This window comes from Streptopelia decaocto (genome assembly GCF_964273445.1).
Source record: "Streptopelia decaocto genome assembly, chromosome: 3".
NCBI classification, from domain to species: Eukaryota; Metazoa; Chordata; class Aves; order Columbiformes; family Columbidae; genus Streptopelia; species Streptopelia decaocto.
In genome coordinates this window covers 98,182,730-98,202,218 of record NC_138656.1, presented here as the reverse complement: position 1 = coordinate 98,202,218, position 19,489 = coordinate 98,182,730, and the positions used below count along the sequence as shown (strand labels likewise).

The 19,489-nt window shown below is 33.1% G+C and overlaps 1 protein-coding gene across 1 annotated transcript in view; it reads right to left on the bottom strand.

Moving 5' to 3' along the window:
• Positions 1 to 19,489, bottom strand: part of CSMD1 (CUB and Sushi multiple domains 1) — a gene marked incomplete at both ends in the record, with an annotated part of 1,064,284 nt that overhangs the window by 58,546 nt on the left and 986,249 nt on the right. Inside the window, 4 exons of the mRNA XM_082048870.1 lie at positions 2,003 to 2,176; positions 5,729 to 5,923; positions 10,476 to 10,661; positions 19,156 to 19,344. Of these exons, the coding sequence (XP_081904996.1) occupies positions 2,003 to 2,176; positions 5,729 to 5,923; positions 10,476 to 10,661; positions 19,156 to 19,344 (744 nt within the window). The remainder of the gene's footprint in view (positions 1 to 2,002; positions 2,177 to 5,728; positions 5,924 to 10,475; positions 10,662 to 19,155; positions 19,345 to 19,489) is intronic.

Below are 19,489 nucleotides of genomic sequence, written 5' to 3'. Positions count from 1 at the left end.
TTGTTAAAAGCATTATTGCGTGTAGTTCTTAAACTGACTTTGAGAATAAACTAGTATTGTTCACTGTTTTTGGCTATTTTAAGTCCTGTACTGATCCGTTCTTCTCTATCTCTCCACTGTTTGAATCTAAGTTTATGGCTACTGTAGGCAATTAATCTTCTGTGATATTCAGTGTTAAAATATATTTCTTAGTAGTCAGAATAGCAGAAAAAAATATTTTCTAGCCTTCCAGGCATAAGAATAATTTATAATATAAACAGAATCCATTGAGATTTCTATATTATTTAGTTTGCATATGTTGACAGCCAAATTATCCTGTGTGTATAGCCTTTCAAAAAAGAAAAGCAGCACATAAGTACTAGATAGTACTATTATAGACCAGATGATGAAGTAGCATTTCAGGTTAGTTAAAATTAATGAATGCTAACATATATCTTCATGCTTGAAATTATTATATGCAGGTGTCAGGCACTACATTGGCAATGAATGCTATAACACACTGAAAAAAACCCTGAGGAATAACAACTCTGGTCTTAACAATATCGCTTGCATGTTTGTAACAGAAGAAAGGGTTAGGAAAAATAATCCTACGTATGCAAATTTGGGGCTGTTGGAACTTCACAGTTGCAGTTCCAGCATCTTGATAGTCATCCTCAGTCCAGGGATGACCTGACACCAGCAGGAAGCTGATGCATCTTCACATACAACCCTCTTATATAGTTCCACTCTGGAACTGATGAAGTTAAGTATGTGAAAAAGTAATCCTGAAGCATAGCATTCCCCTAACCAGTGGAATTCTTTTTCCTAGGTAGAAGAAGATTTATTTTACACCTTTACTGCTCTAAATATCAAAGGAAGTAGTAATTAAAGTATACAGCATTTATATAATTATTTCCTACATCAAGATTACATCATTCTTAAAACAGCATATATTAAATTAAAAAAAAAAAAAAAAGGCACGGAATTGAAAATATAACAAGTCAAAGGAGTGCTTTTCCTTTTCATGAAATTTGCCAGAAACAACTACATCTCACTGGGAACTGGATAATGATATCTTAGTTACTTTAGATTTTTTGTTTGTTTAAGTCAATTGCTTATTTCCCTTGTAAACCCATACAATTCTTGCATATGATAGGTGGTCAAACTGTTTTGTTTAAAATGTCCTAGGTAAGCATGAAATTCTATACATTCTGCTAAAAAGATGTGGCTAGGCAGCAGAGAAGAAAGCTGCTTTTTAAGTAAGTTGAACTCTGGAGAAGAAAGAAGATATTTCCCCTTTCCTGAGAGCAACTGAGTACATTCATCTGTGAGGTAATAAGAAAATCTTCAAAATGAGGGTAGACAAAGCAAATAAAAGATTCTAGAAATAAATTCCAGAAATACGCCTACTGCGAAGTCTCAAAGATGACTGAAAAAGAAAATAGTTTTCTTATCTCTGTATTAGGAGTGCAAACCAATATGAGTAGATCAGAAGAATGAAAAATTATGGGTGAGAACATAAGGCCCAAATTATATACACCTCGGGCTTTGGAAGGGTGTTGATTTTGTTTTGCTTTGGGTTGTCTCTTGTCTGCTTCCCTTGACTGAATGCTCAATATGTTGAAAGCTCATTTGTAGTAGGAATGAATCAGGAATACTCCAGAACTTGTGCTCATCTTGCAGCTTAGTTTCATCACAAACCCTGTGACTGCTCCACAAAGCAAACGAAAGTACTGTAAATATGGACAATCAATCGAGTCACTTTAAACCTCCCCCTCATCCAAAATGCATTCCAACAACATGAAATTTAATTTAATTTCTAATAAAAAGTTATATGCTAGTAGAGTAGTACAAACTCATATGCAGTACACAATATTTCTGTATTTATCTTTACTTTTCATTGATTTTAAAATGTTGTTGCTTGATAAGAACTGAATGTCAGTACTCGATACTGTGTTTGATTAAAACAAAATGAAACAAAACAAATAAAAACATAAGACAAATCGGAAATTAGATTTTTTACCTAGGCATTGGGTTTCAGTACCACTCCAGAGACCGTTTGCCAAGCATTCTCTCACGTGAGAACCAACTAATGTGTATCCTGTGTTACAGGTGAATATTGCAGTAGCTCCATACACTATCAAGGTTCCAATCTTATTTCCATTTGGTGGAGATGGAAGGCCACCACAGGAGATCACTAGAAAAAAATCCCAACAACAGAACAAACTGATATAGGAAAATCATGCTTGATTTGGCAACACATGTTCTAAATCTGAAAATACACTTAGATACCTTCACATCTTAACAGCAGCTTAAAAACAATCTGTATTTTCAGTTCTGAAAGAAGAGAATTACATGAATGTCTAGGAAGGTGGTGGTTATATTCCATATGTACATACTCCTGGCTACTTCTCAAAAAAATGTTCCCCAGCCATTTTAAGTGTTATGTCTGTTTAAAGACATTGTCTTTCTTTTTTTTTTTTAGCATGTAGTACTCTGAATTGTTATGAACTCTTTTTTTCTTATTCCCCACTGCTATTCATAACCATATAACATGGTAGTCTACTTGCTAAAAATAAAAATCTTCTGTTTTTTCTTAAGGCTAGATTTGACCCATTAACTTTCGTAGCATCAGTTGTAACCCACAGCCATTAAAGGCACCACATGAAAAATTATCTTTTAAGAATGTATCAAACTCTAATTTAATTAAAAACTGTTCTGTTTCTAGAAAAAACATATCAATGACATTGGAATTTAAGATGCAGATCAATGCCTTCAAGAACTTGAACTATATTATATGTTAGCATAAATCATGGGTTTACTTTTGAAAATTTACTTCGGATAAGAAGTGAACTTCTTATCTGAAACCTTCAGGCCACATTCTCTTGTATTTTAATAGGTTCACTACAGGAAACAGCATGGAATTTAGTTGAAATTGGATAAAATCAAGTACATACCGCTGTGCAGTTAACTTAGTCATAATCAGCATGTATGTGACGAAAGTTTCTTATGCACATAAGGTTTCCAGACGTGGATAAGACTCCTTTCGAGTACAATCAAGTATGTAATTTGTGGAGTAGTCTAACATCGTAATTTCTAATGCTGAACATTAATTACATTTATGCATATGTTAAACAAATCAAATTATTTTCCTAAAATGCAACAGAATTAATTCCTCTAAACGTACTACAAATGCTTTATTATTTTTAATTACAGTGTTTCCAGTTAGAAAATAACTAAACTACATGAATAATGAGCCACTTCATAATTTGTTAGGCCAGGTGTTCAGCATATTCTTAAACAAAGAAGTTTACTAGTTAGGTGTCTTTTAATCCAGAGCCCCTTCAATTTGATGTTTCATAATTCCTTTAGAGATACTGTTCACAAATAGATATTGATAAATATTATCTAAATGCCTTATCATCAATGTTCCAATTAGCTTTCTTACTGCTTCAGACATAGCAACAGCTAGAATCTATATTTACACAACCTATCCTTAACATGTGAATGACAGACAGAAAGTAAACAGTAGACTCCTCAAAATACTCTACAATGTATTGCAGGGTCTTGATGTCGTATATCCAATGGAACTACTACTGAACATCTCTTGGTGGATGAAATTTGCAATAATGAAGTTCTAATCAATCCTCTATTCAAGGGGAAAATAATATACCTGTCTTATAAATATACTAATAAATCTTCAATCAGCAACTCCTTGGGCTTCTGTATCTACCTAATACTTAGTTTTTGGTAAACTACATCCCATATGGGTCACTCCATTTTCTACTTGTATAAATATCCTGGAATTGTAGATGTTGGTCAGGAACTAGCTTTTAAAAGACTTCTCAGCAGCTGAACAATAGCTGCATATTAGACAGCAAATACAAAACTACTTTTTTAGTATGTGTGTAAAAAAGGAAAGGGGCACAATCGCATCTAGTAAAATTTTAACAAATCTAGTTTTAAATTTGAAAGAAAATTGATATACCTATTACTTGTTCATTTTGTCAATTAAATATTTTCAAAAGGAAATTTTCCTGAAACAAAACTAATGGAATAAAATAGAATCAATATGATTCTACAACCCATCATCATTTAGACTATTTCAAATACACTGCTTTCATGCATGTGTCATATTGATTGCTCTTACAGGTAGCTCTCTCAGCCTTGATCTAAAAGCACCCTGGATATTTTTTTCATTTCCTAGAAAATAGATATTGTTTTATATTATTTTTGGTTAAATGGTGTAGATCCTCCTTTTTTCTCTTTTCTTTGTTTTTCTTTTCCCATACTAACTTCATTCTCTAGTACTGCCTCTGTAAATCTATACCTTAGGTTTGTAGCCAAACACTCCCCAGTACTGGTGAGAGATTGTGTCAATTTAAACTTGAATCACCCTTGGGAGTGATTTTGTACCATCCAAGATGACTTCGGGTGTTCTCTCTAACCTCCAGCCACTGTTGAAAAAGGTTTAGAATCTCTCCTGAGTTCTCTTTACTAACTACCAGCTTAGATACTGTAATTTGTGTCACATGGCATTAGGAGGTTGTATGTAGGCAAATTAATTTTGTCTTCTGTTTATTACAATATGTACACCATACTGAAGGTTTCGCTCAATGATTTATTTGGAATACAAAAAGCTATCTGATATTTATGTTCATTCTGTTATCACTATCATCTGAAATACTTTTGGTACCATTTATCATAAGGTATTATTGATGTATCTGCAGAATTAACAGAGTTTGACAGAACAGAACGATTCTGTTACCATTGCTTAAAAATACCAAAGGTATAACTTAGTAAGCTATTCACCTGATTCCAAGAATTCTTTCCAACAGCACTGCAAATAAAAATCCTCCTATTGATTCAGCTTGTTTCAGAAGAGTCATCCTCAAATACCTTCTTACATTAGAAACTTCACCATGTACAGATATATAAAAAATATATTAAAAATATATAAAAAATAAAAGGGTCGCTCTCTAAAAAGAAAATAAAGCATCTCTTTCAGGATGAAATACTAAATCTGAATGTCTCACTGAAATGACTCCTCTGAAAACTGAATGCCTAAATTTTCTTTCTAGTTCTGCTCAGTATGCTAGGCCTGTCAGTTAGCCATTTTCCTACAGAAGCTGGGATCTTCTGTGTTGCCCTGTCATTGAAAGAGGGACTGTAAGTACTACCATAATGTAGAAAAATTTTCTGCTTTAAGGGTAGAAGAACTAGTTGATGTGCCAAATATCCTCTCCAACCAAAGCAAATAACACACTGGAAAAAGAATGAGGTTTTGGGAGGATTCATTAAGACTCTGATAATGTAATGCTTGACAACTGTATGATCCCACTGGAAATGTCAAGGTTCTTTAAATCTTTAAACATCCAAAGACAAGGCTGGTGTAATTTATGACATTTTTGTATGAATACATTATAAAATCTCATATATATGTTTCTCCAAACACTATGCACTAGTGCACTATGCACTATCTAGTTGAATAAATCAGTAGTCAGGCATAGATCACCATCCAGATGGATCTTCTGATGCTACTTCATTGACTTTTGTATGAAATATATTGTACCTTACATATAAAGAGTTTGAATCAATTAATTTCAACAAGTAAATGAAAATTTTGTATTTGCTTACTTATAGGAGATTTATAGAAAATATTTAAAAAAAACCCACTTTGTACTATTTATAACATAAAATACATGTATTAAAAAGCATAGGATATTCTCTAAGCAAGTTTTTTCCTTACCCTTACAAGTTGGTCTTTCATTGCCTACACTCCAGGTTCCATTACTCCTGCACTGTATGAGTCTTTGACCCAATAAATAATATCCAGGACTGCAGCTGAGCATGACTTGAGTTCCATACTCATTCAGTGACCCAGAAATCAATCTCCAGACAACATGCTCTGAGAGCAGAGTCTCTATGCTGGGGCAAGTTACAGCTGTGAAGAGAAGACCATTATTAGCTTTCTACCCCTAAGTTTCTTCACAGAATGTGTGTCTTGCCTTACTGGCAGAAATTTTGCAATGTAATATTGAGCATACAATAAGCATTTTTTAAATACAAGTACCAGGAAAAATAATGAACTTCATACAGTGAGTATTACATATTGAGAAGGAGATTGTACTACAGTTTCTTTTAGTGAGATGCAGTGGAACAATGACATAAAGTTATACTCTCTAATGCAATTTATTTAAAAATTTCAGAGACAAAACACATCTCAGACTACAGTGGATATAAAAGGGAAAGGAAATAATGCTATGTAATTTTTGCAAAGGCTAAAGTGGTGTTTTATTTTTCTATCCATGATATTCGCTTTTAAAAAGCTCTAGCAAGTTCTTAAAACAGGTTGTCATAAAGGCTTTTAATGCACATTGAAATGCTAATTAGTATAAAATGATATACTGTGGGTATTCAGGAAAATTATTACATTCTAGTTTAGAATACTTGACATAAAATTATAAAGATAACATTTAGAGAGTTTTTAGAGTGATTTCAGTTCATTGCTTTTAGTAATTTAGATTTCAGAAGAGAATGAAGTTACTGCCAGCAGACAAGAACTGTAGCTTATGTTTTTCATAAGGTTGCCAACCATATATAGCATTTTTAATTATTTTTCAGTTTCAAATTTATGCTCTGCAATTCACTATAAGTTACACAGAATATTTACAATATTCACATGAATTTTATCTTAATGTGCCTATGCTTCTGCAAAGATTAGGTAAGATTTATGAAAATATTTATGATAAATTTATTTTTAAATGGCTGTATTGTGTATCTTATACCATGTTGTTCAGAATTTCTGTGCTATAGAAAAAGTTTGAATGAATTAGTGACTTTTTATATCCCAAAGAATACTTTAGAAAAAACTGCTACCCCAGTAAGACTTGAGAAAAGCTGTGCTTTCCAAAGGGAAAATAAAAAAGCCTCAAAAATAAACAAAAAAGACAAACAAAACCAAAACCAAAAAAACAAACAAACGAACAAACAAACAAAAAAGTAATAAAAATTTATTTCCTCTCCTTTTTTTCTTATATGTTGCTAAAAAGGTGATAAATTTTCTATATATTTGGTATACTTAAGAATCACCTCTGATCTTTTGTACAATATACTCAAGTCACCACACTGTTTATTGTAAGACAAATGCATTAGGAGAAAGTGTATAAAAACCTCAAACTATACTGAAGAAATAACAATAAGAGTCTGATTCTCATTTATGCTGTAGTAAATTTACGATATTCTGCCAGGGAAAAGGCTCATAAAGCTGACAAAAAAATAATTACACATTCTGTAGACTTTACACTGTCTGAGAGGCATAAAGTGATTTTGTCACAAGTATGACTGTGTGACGAAAGAGACTAGTTCAGGTAATCACTGAAATACAGGGAAAGTGATAAAAGAAAAATTCCTGTAAAAATTTAGATTTCCACTACTTTTCAGAACACCTGTCATAATGCTAGAACTATACATTTACTTTTTCCAATAGTTTCCTCACCCACGGTAAATTCTAGTATCTAAGAAACACAGAGTTGGTACCATAGGTTATCTGTGAAGTTGCGTAAGAATCTATGAAGGGGAAATCATCTGAAGAACTTCCAAATGACAAGTTATAAGGTTGCATTGAGTTAAAATTGTAGAATATTTTCTTAGACTTTTTTTTTTTCAGTATATCTCAGGAAGGATAGCACGCATACAACAACCTTGAAAGTTAATAGTCCTTCACTTCGGCCTTTATAATTATTTTCTGACTAATTATGAACAGATTCCTAGGTTAAAGGAGGACTTCCTGCTTCCTAATGTAATTTAATTTGATATTGACACTAAACTGTGTTTCATAGCTAATAAAAAAATTAGAAATCATTAACCAAGAGTCAGTTTTTTTCTTATTTGTTTTTAAATACAATAGGTATATTAAAGCACTCCACTTAACAGCTTGGGTGAAAATCACATAGGTATGTAAAAAGAAAAAAATATTCTACATAGGTATTTCATGCCCCTCAAATTTAACATTTTTATTACTTTTCCTTTCAAGCACTAGTTTTATTGAGAAATATAGTTCTTTCAATGATGAAAGCAAGGTTCTTATTTAGACTAATAATAAAATTTTTAGTCTTAATCATAGTGGATATCTTAGGACACTTAGTGATTAGAGGCTCAGCTATTTCACAATATGTAAATAAGTCATGTAGATGTTTCCTCTCCATGCTAAAGTTACTATGTAATTTATTGTTTCTTTAACCATAGATATACTTAGGATCTTCTTGCAAATATACTTTACAAACAACTATCAGATTCTGATATATGGTTGTACAGTTTCTAATTGAAGATATCACTGAGTACAGAGTATATTTCTAGACCAAGTTGACATAACCAACCCAAACTGTTGCTTGAAAAACTTGATTTTACAGGGACTGATTTTGTTTTATTGTTTTCCTCATCCTTCAAGAAACAAAAAAAGACTATTAACAGATGCTTGATTTTGTGCATACAGTTTATGAATGTGTGCATCAATTTGCCTCTTATGCTTCCAAATTATGGGCTGGACACTATTTAAATTGTCATTTACATAGATGAAACTCCATAAGGGACCTCTTGGAAATGTGAAGATGTTCTCTCTTTTCCCTATGTATTTTTTACACAGAAATGTATGAATAATATTGTTTTACATAAAGTATAAGCCAGACAATGGAATTATCATTCAAAATTATGATTAAGATTATCCACTTTAATGACATGACAGTCTCCACATGCTGATAATTCTGAATAGACTCAAATGTCAAGAATTTGTAGTCAGATATACCTACCATAAAAAAGGTGAAAAAAATAAGTTGTTCTATAGGCCCAAATGTATTTTCTAATCAAGAAATAAGCAAGATGCTCACTAAGCAAAATGTTCACTATATGAACAGTGACAATTATAATTACAAAAAACCAAAAATAAATAACAACAAGAACAAACAAACAAACAAACAACCCAACCAATCAACCAAACTACCAAACAAAAAAACCCCAAAAAACCCACCACAAGTTCTTTGCAACTACAACAAATGAAATCTAACAAGAATTTGTGCATTAATGTGCTCAGCCTAATTTTTAATTCTTCACAATGAGTAATTCTTTGTAATTTTGTTATTCTTTTTACTTGCCCTTCTGGTCAACAAACATTGTGCTATCCGTATTTTCCTAGAATCTAAGTACCAGAAGACTGACTTTTCCTTTTTACTTAGTTGTTCTGTCTACAAATCTTTGCTTACTTTTTCTTATTGTTATGTAAGGAAAAAGAAGTACTTATCATGCTATTCCAGGAATATCTTGAGTATTGTGACTCTAATGTAATTATTGTTTCGAAGGAAAAAAATGACAAGTATAATGTATATGAGCTGAGGGCCTGGGTTTTGACCAAGTATAACCCACCACAGTGAAAAACTAATGGTTTTCAAATACATTTAAAAAAAGGAATGAAAGAAAAATACAATAAATTATATTTTCTCACTATGGATACAAAATGAAATAATGTCTTTACACTACAGAAAAAGAGGTTCAGGATATATTAGGAAAAACTTTGCAAGGGGAAAGTAAAATACTGAAACAGTGTGCTCAGGAAGGTGTTCAAGATCAGGTTAAATGATCATCTATAAGACATACTCAGAAGATCTCTGGAAGTAACTTTCAGCAATATTTCCTAAAAGTTGTTCACTGTCAGTTCACATAAATGAAAACCATTTCATTACGATGTATTACTTCATAATTCTTACATTCACATCATTTTACTCTTTCTTTAAAAATAACTTGAATTTTATTTGTTTGAAAAACTGAAGTGCTTTTCAAATTCAGATTCTGGAAAGCACATATCTAATCTGTTGATTAGTTCAAGATTCTAAATTAACTCTCAAAAATTTTAAGTATAATGTTATATCAATTAATAATTTTAGGATTATGTCCTAATCAGTATTTCAAGTCACATATTCAAAGTCAGGCTCAGTTAATTATTGCTTTGATCTGGTACAAAGACAGGCAGTGCTACCCCAATGCAAATGAGAGGCCATGTCACACGATAGGGGAGTCTGCATTTCACTGGCTAGTTCTGACAGAAGGCAAAAATGAAGATCAAAGAACTTTTATCCAGGTTAATTATCTACACTAGCAATATTTTAAGAAACAGTTTCTGCTTTTGTTATCGTGGAAGCTATATTAAAATAAATTACAATCAGTGTTTGTAACTTCATATTGTGAAAATGGAGAAAAGCACATTATTCATAAGAAAATATACATGAAACTGAATTATCAGAATTTTAACTGAGACATTTTTGAAAGAGATAAAGCCCTTTTTAATTAAACAAAGGTATAGGCCTCCTATACTTTACTAAATGCTAAATGATTATATGTCCCTAAATGGCCAGTTCAGGGGATGTGTATACATAAAAACATCACCAGTGAGGATTTTCCTGAGAAAGATTGAGGGGAATATGCTTGAGAAATACACGCCCACTTACATTTGCAAACAGGTGGTCTCCCTTTGTTGCTCCATAATCCATCTTCTTGACACACTGCTGTTGCTTGTTGACTAGATTCTAGCTTGAAGCCCTCATTACATTCGTATATCAATCTACTGCCCAAACTGAATTCATTACCTATAACTGAACCATTCCCAGGGGCTTCAGGAATACCACAAGATACAGCTGAAAATAAAGGAAAAAAAAAAGATAAAGAATTGGTATTTTCTCTCTTTTTTTTTTTTTTTTTTTTTTAATGTTGTTCTACCACTGGAATAAGAAACAGGACAGTAATTTTGACATAAACCATTCATAGTGCTAGAGTAAGGTTATGGTTGGACTTGATGATACAGAGGGTCTCTTCCAACTGAAATGATTCTATGATCCTGTTCTGTAACAACTGAAATTAATTTTCCATAGTATTTACAACATTCTGATAAATGTAACAGTAATTAAAACATGGATAAACACTTTGAAGTGCATCTAATATAGACAAACATTTTATAAATAATTATTTTGCTTAATCAAATCACTGTAGAGACAGTAATTTCAACATAGGCTAAGGGCAATTGTTTATTTACTAGGGAAAAAAATCAAGAAAGAATTCAATTTAACATTTATTGTTTGATGAGAAAAACATCTAAATATACAACTAGACAGGAAAGAATTTCAGTAAACTTAAGGGCAGTTATTAGATATTTAAACCCTTATTTACATACTCTACTAATTCCCTTCAGAATGTTAAGTGTTATCTGAATTCAGGCTGATTCATTTTCCATCTCATGAAGGAAATTACTTACTGAATTATTTTCATAGGTTTTTCAGAATTTCTCTCCAGATAAACAGTTAGTCTTTCAAGCACACAAAGTTTGATCTGCTGTCTACTTGGTGAAGTTTGGGTAACATCTAGGCTTTTTTGCTTATTTATTTATCTATTCTTACCAAAGCTCAGTGCAGTTCATTTAACAATATCTCATATACAATTTTAGGACTGAGTATAATTACAAAAATATCTATTTCAAGAAAGGTCTTCAGGGCAGGATTGCCTTCTGCTATCTGACTTCTCAGCTTCCTTGATTTTGATAATGAAAAGTAATGCAACTTTTCAGTATCCTTTTAAAAATTTCTTCTAATGTTGTGCTTTATTTTAAAATAGTTATTTATGCACATATATTAACTCTGGGTGCTTGAACAAGTCAGTAATGCTGATAAAGATTTTATATTTTCCCATGGCACTTCTGAAGGGAAAGTCATAGTATTATTTTCTCTGAAAGGATATTATTTTCTGCAAAACAGTAAATAGTAGAAGAAAATCTTTCACATTATTACAATGAATCTATTTAAAGATTTCATATAAACCAATGTATGTGTCTACAGAATCTCTGCCTGCTTTGAGTTTGGCATCCAGTTTATTGCTCTTCAGCAAATACACTGAATAAAACACACCTTTGAAACTTTAATTTCTAAGTATTTACCAATCAAGAGTGGAGTTTTGCATATGAAAATATCTTGTCCATATATACTGTTAATTGTAAAAAGCAATTCAAAGTTTTAACAGTTAAAAAGTCCTTTAGGTATTTGTTCCTTTCCTCTTGACTCAGTGAAGTTTTATTATTTTAATCAAGTCAATATATTTCAAAAGAAGAAATGGCAGTCTTTGTCTGAAATCTGTTAGAAATGAAAATAAGTATTTTCTTTAAAAAAAAAAATCTAATTTTTATTATCTTTTACCCAATTCAATATAAATGATTAATTTCACAATGTATCATCATGGTACCATAAACACAACTCTCAAATTTTTTCAGTATTCCCAAGTTGTCACATTTGATGCATTTAAATTAAATACAACACAGTACTCTTCATATTATTATAATGAGGAGAGGTAAGCATTATAAAATGATGAACGGTTAGTCCATTTCACTTGTTTGCTTCCATCTGAAAACAGTCATATTGCTAATAGAACTGCAGGAATGTTCCAAAATAAGCTGCTTCTTTTGTAAAATAACTTCTTGGCACAATTGCGCCTTAACCAGTGCTGCTCATCTTCTCAAAACTAAGTATTTCTCACTCAGTGGGTAAGGGCTGAGCCATCTGCTGCTAGAAGGAGCAGTAGTAGGACAGAGAAGGGAGAGAGTGGTGATAAGGAAGGGGTTCTGGAGACCCACGCTTGCTGCTCTTAATGGTATTAGAAAAAACAGAGAAGTGGAAGGATAGAAACAACTTTTACTTCTTCTGGGAGCAGGTCTTTGTATTAGGAGTCATTACCCACAAGGTGACCACAGCAGGAGTGATAGCTTTTCAGGGTTCTGATGTACTCAAAATAGGCAGCAGAGGTACATCTTGTTAAGTGCTCTACCTACTCCCTTAAGAACCAATGTAACCCTTTACCTACAGCTAGAACCAACTCTGATACTCTGTCATGTAGGTAGAATTTTACACTTGCAAGATGTTTCTTTGAATGCTGAATTGATAGTAAGTTAAACTGTTTTACTACATCATAAAAATGCCTATGCATTCTCCATTTCCAGTCGTACTTACTGAGTAGCTCTTATGTGTGAGTTAGTTTAAAGAATAAAAGATATATGAGTTAAAGGAATAAAATATATACAACATGCAGGTCACACCCAGGTGTGCCTATCAGTTATGTCAGGCTGATGCACTCTCCAGTGTACTAAAGCACCTCAAAAATCTATGTTTACGTGTTACACTTGACAACTTTTATTCTTAGTGTTGTATCTCAGTCCTCTACTGTCCCTCTTTTTTCCTCAACTGCTGCTGAACCTTGTACTGCTACATTGTGAGGTTATTCTCACTGCTGCTTTAGTTACTAATATAAAACAATTTTTACTTGCTGGCACTGTTCCTGTTACAGTCGATCTGTTTATTTGTTGTTCGCTTTTCCCCCAGAAACTGGGATTGGGAAGAAATATTCCTACTGCTACTAAATTATTGAGGCTGCTAATGGTTTCAGAACAGTAGTGTTGAAAGAAAACATATTAGCACAGCCAGTTTCACTAAATAGCAAATATGTTGATGTTTGCAGTAAAGATACTTGAAGTAAACTGACTGAAATGACATATCATCTTTGGACAGTGAAAACAATGTCACTACTGTCCCACATTCAAATATTTTGAAGTTCCCAGCTTCCCATATGAGTGTACAATGACAAAGAATGGCGTTAGGAAATCTGACTCGAAGAATTGTCAACATGTTTCTTAGGTCAATGATTAGATGAGACTGCCACATTCCAGCTGGGAGATGTGCATCTGGAGTGTGAAAAATACATAACTCAACCTTAATTTACTCTATTATGTTGCACAGCAGAAAAATATACTTCTTCCAAAGTACAAGTAATCAACACAAGGGGAAAAGCCTTTTATTCCCTAGAAAATGAGATGCAGTCTTAGTTGTTCTTTAATGTTCCACATGTGTTACTGGAATTTATTTCTTACCAAAACCAGTAAATTTAAAGTTTATGGCAATCTTTTAAAGGTCTATATACTTATATACCTTTAAAATACATATATGCAAATTCACTGCACACAGAAAATAAGCTGGAGACTGCATTACAGTCAGATACTGTAAAATCCCCAAATTTAATGCACAAGCATTTATCATTTAGCAACATTTCTGTCCTTGAACATATAACTGAGAAATGCCTTTAAATGCCTTAAAGGCAGCAATAGAGAATTCCCTAAAAATGGGATTCCTAACAAAAGAAAACACGCTGTGTGGCTTATATCTATGATATCCAATTAAAAACATTAGGGAGAGCCACACCACAGGAATCCCAATTCTGACTTGGACACATACAGAAATAAAAGAGAAACAGAAAACCAGGCTGTGAGGTCTAGAGCTGTAGGTGTGAAAAAAAAAAAAAGTTATTAATGGTAATATTGTCTATTCTTTGATCACAAGCCAACCCTATACTTGACCAAGGTTCATCTGGTTTTTCCTGAAAGACCTCCAATGATGAATATTCCACATTCTCCAAAGGCAATCTACTCTAGTGTTTCACTAACTCTTCTGAGAAAATAAGAACAAAGGAAATTTTAACTTAAGATCCTGTTAAAATAAACTTTTCTGTGATTCCTCTATGTAGAAAAGACATAAACAGTTATTTCATTCCTCTTTGGAGATACTTTTAGTATATTAGAAGATTGTTACTAGGTTTCCCCTCAAACTTCTGACTTTTTAGTCTGAAGTACTATACTTCTTCCACTGTTTTATATTTTGAAATATGACCATAGGTTTAGAATACATTTTAGGAGGAAACTGGGATTTTGGGGATTTGGAACTCATAAACTATGCTACCTACTTCACATTTTTATTTTAAGACTGTGTGCTAAAAGGGACATTTTTTACATAATAACATTTATCAAAAAGGTAAAAGGCCAGAGTTTAATTCCATGCTCAAACACAGAGAGCAGGTGATTTTATGAAGAAGTAGTTTGGTAGTTCCAAATTCATGGCTCTTGGGCAAACTGCAAAAGGATATTTTCAAGCCAGTTCCCTAAAAAAATTTAGTCTTCTACTCCAGGGTAGACCTGGAACCCAGTTATGGTCCTGGAATAACCTTCGCTCAGCACAGCAAAAAGTACAAGGATTCCTGGCTCAGCAATGAGGTTGCCTCTACTTCAGCAAGTACAGAAGAATCAATAGTTACAGCACCTTGAATGAGGATTTTAAGCAAGAAATCCTGGCATCAGCTATATTTTTGTCATGAGGCTGTCATAGGTTTTAAGCATTTTCAAGTCCCACAATCCAGATAAGATAACTTCTTCCTTAGAGTAGGTACCTTTAGTTTTCTTTTCTAAACCTACTAGGGAGTAACTCAAATGGTGAAGAGCAGTCAAGTGTTCTTTAGGACTTTAAAATTAATTTTAACTCTTTTAAGAATGAGTAGAAGAAAATTGGGAATAACAAAGTCAAAGGCTGAGTCCTGTATACAAAGAGCAGTTGGGATAAAGAGAGATATTGACTCATGCCTGTCACAGCCATCCTGTTACACTCCTGCTGCCATCATGTCTCAGCCCCAGATATCTGCAACCGAGCATTCCTGATCTATAATGACCCTGACAAGTTGTTTTCAGTTTTTTATTCTAACTGCTCTATTTGCTCACCTTTCTCTTATTTTCTCTAACATCTATTCATCCCTGAGCCTCAGCCTTCTTTTCCTCCTCTCCTCCAGCACAGTGATCTGTACATGAGCTAAGCAGCGGCTACAATAACATATGTGGTTGCCAGGATCGTTACTAAAGCCTGTACTATTTTCTTTCAGCAGCTATCTACTGCTATTGTGTAAGAATTGTTATTTTCTCTACTTATGAATACTATGAATGTAGCATGAGTCACGTTTCTCTTTCCCTTCATAACTGAAATAAAAGCAATAACAATAAGTTCTAATTTCTTAGAAAGGAGTGAATTTCTTTATATATCATCCAGGACATTATTACATGCATCTACACTTGATAAGACTGGAATTGAAAAATATCTTCTGACCCTATCAGATTAACCCATATTAGAGTTGTGTTCATATTAACAATGATATTGTTATATTAAATATGAAAAAAGAACTTGATAATACAATCAAATTTTATTTCAAACTTTAATTCTGACACAGTTATTAATTACACATGTAACCTTGAAGGACTGGTTTTACAGAAGTTTCAGACTTAATCAAAGGCATTTTTCTTTGGAGTCATCCTGCAAAGAAACCTAAGAGCTGGACCGAATGTGTAATTGTAATTAATTTTCAAAGAGAATGCATGTATTTTGATAGGAGATGCTTAATGAATTTGGAAACATACTTTCTTTTTCACATCTTATTGAAAACTATATGCTTCATCCAGACATACAAGTTGGAATAATTGTGCCAGTTGTGAATGTCACAAATTAAAATTCAGGAATCCTACATTAGTTGCAAATTTCTGGTAAAGATTAAAGTCACTCCCTAGCTCCCAAATATTTTTCCCTACTGCTAACAGAAATCTAGATACCCATAGCTACATGTGTAGCTAAAACTATAAATAAGGCTTAAAAGTAAAGAAAAAATGTATTTGTGAACATTCTGCACTGTTAAAACTTCACAGTTAATTCTTACACATAGTGATAAAATAACAAGTATAGACAGAGTCTGAAGCATTTTATGACTTTCCTGAGACTGCCTAATTTTTGTTCAGAATTTATTACTTTCTGGGACTCTTCTCATTATGCACAATCAGGTCCTGGGAACTCATGTCAAGTCCTGAACATATCTGCACATTTTTCCTCCCACTTTCTGTGAATTATTCCTTTCTGCCATTAAAATTAGGGAAAATTTTTCTTAAATTGTTAAAAAAACTGTTCTCCTTATTATTCAGATCTCTTCACACACCTCATTACACTTCAATATAGTTTTCAAAGCTAGAATGGCAGATTGGCAAGTCTTTTCTTGACATTGGTACTAAAATGTGAACATAAAATGCAAAAACTAGAAATGTAAAAGAAAACTACTTAAAAATAAAAGTATTCAAAAAAGGGGAGAAACTTAGGAAAAAAAAAATCACACTTTTTTTTTAAGAATTTCAAAGTGCGGGAACATCATATTTTCATCACACAGTGTTTGATTAACACTGGTAGTAATAGAAGATCACTGTCATCCCGATGGATAAGCAGTAGGAAGATATGGGGTAAATTTTCATATAATTCCTGACAGCTGAGGAATCATGATGTCTGAAATTCTGGAGAAAAATATGATGTAGGGGTATAAACTTTATGGTCCCAACTCCTCCAGTGTAACAAGCACACACAGAATATTGTCTCTGTCCTCACACACTCAGAGGTACCTGAGCTCTGGAGCAAGATGCCAAAATTTCAGTGCTTTTTAAAAAACGGCAACTACTAACCAGACAGCAGAACAGCTCCCAAAGTTTTACTGTATGGACTATATTCAACAGAGTTGAGGCAGATAGGGTTTGACTTCTTCTCCCATTGACTAGAGTGTACATGGACCTCCAAAACACCTGACAAGTCTAGTGAATAAAACATAGGCATTTCTGCCTTTCTGGACTGGTTGATGGAGGACAGGTAAAATACCTCAGAGCATTTCAAATTATACTAGACTTGTATGTTTAAGCAAAATAATCAAAGCTATAGCTCAAATACAGATGCTAAAATTTAGTCTTAATCTTGAACAAAATTGCATCATCCACTTTCCTGATCTTCTGGCCAAACTGTAGGCCTAGTCATGATTCCAGGTTCTTTAGTGCAAAACGTCTCTGAGATTTCAGTTCCTACACCAGCACCAGCTACCACACCTACAATGCATTTCAAGTAAGCCCAAAAGCAGCACTTGTCCCTAAACTTACCTCATGCCCAGCCCACACACAGATTCTCCCATGATTTGGTGACCTTCAGGAAGGTCAAACAGCACCACATGCCATAACACATTATGACATCTTGGAGTCCGGAAGCACAGATACACAGATCCTGTTTGTGGTACACTGGCAGACTGAGCTGCTCCCTGGACTGATAGGGATGTAGCCACATGACCCACCTGGGCATGAAAATGCTCATCCTGAAGAAATATTTAGCTACCTAATCACACTGTATAAGAGATGTGAACAGTAGTTCTTCAGGTTCTTCAAATGCAGCCAAATTTCTGCAGCTTTATACTTTTCTGTAAAATAATATACCCTCAACAGAAGAGTATGCATCATGCCAAATTTCAGTTGATTTTTTTCTTCTTTTTCCTTTTTTTTTTTTTTTTTTTTTAAGGTACAAAGTAGTACTTCCATTTTATTTTGTTTTCAGAAATATCTGAATCATCATTGATGGAACCTTAAGCAAAGTATTTGTCTTGAAGAAGACATGAAGCACTGCTGTTACTGTCTTTCAAGGTCAGGAACAATGAAACACAGGTTTTAATCAAAGAATTTCCAACAAGTCTTAGATATGAATGTTACTGCCATTTCTTCCCATAAACAAAGCAGACTAGAGGCAGACACGAAAACATGTTAGAATAGGCCATATATGATATGAATAGAATTTGCAGTCTTTCTTCTCTTCCCCACATTCCTGATATTATCCAATATAAAATACCTTAATCTCCACTGTTTACTGAATAATGTGTGAAAAAGCATTTTCAACTAAAAGCAACCATGTTTAACTGCTTTGTACTACTTTGTTACTTCTCTGTAGTTTGTGTGTGGCTTTTCAAAAATTATAAACATTTGGCAAATAGTAACTACTCTTAACAGAAATCTGGAACAAGCTAAAGTAGATCCTGGATAACTTCAGGATGAACAAAAATGCAGGTTACAAATTATGTCTTTAAATTATTGTTTATAAAGTGATTTTCTGAAACAATCAAATTTTGTTTCAGAGTTACTACCGAATTTTTATAAAATGTTCTTTAATACAATACTATGAGCTCTGGACTGTTTAGAGATATATATTCTACTAAATAAAAAAGGACCAAAACAATTTTTTTAATTTAGTCTGCATTTGACTGCATTAACCTTACTTCTTAATGCTTCATATCTGCACACAGTAAGTACACAAGTCAGTATATATTTGGGTAAATTTGTTGTGTCAATGTGCAATACTGCATACAGCAGTATTGACAATGCTGGATTTTTGTTCTGTAAAATATTATTTGTAATGTAATCATAGAACCATACCCAAAGCAATATCTTACCCTGGCAGACAGGCACAGGAGAATCCCATTGATACATGCCATTTTGGTGACGTCTACATGTTGCATTATTGTGACCAATCATTCTATACCCAGGTTTGCAGTAATAGCGAACCTTACTTCCAACAGGACCACCTGTTTTATTTACAATTCCACCATTCCTCAAGGTAGGGTTCAAGCTGCAATAGGGAGCTAAATTTAAAACAAACAAACAAACAAACAAAAAGGACATTATTGAAAACAGCAATGCCTCAGACTTCTTATGTAGAACTATCATGAAGTTAAAAATCATAGCTTATAAACACAAACCAGCTTACGCTGGTGTACATAAGGAAGC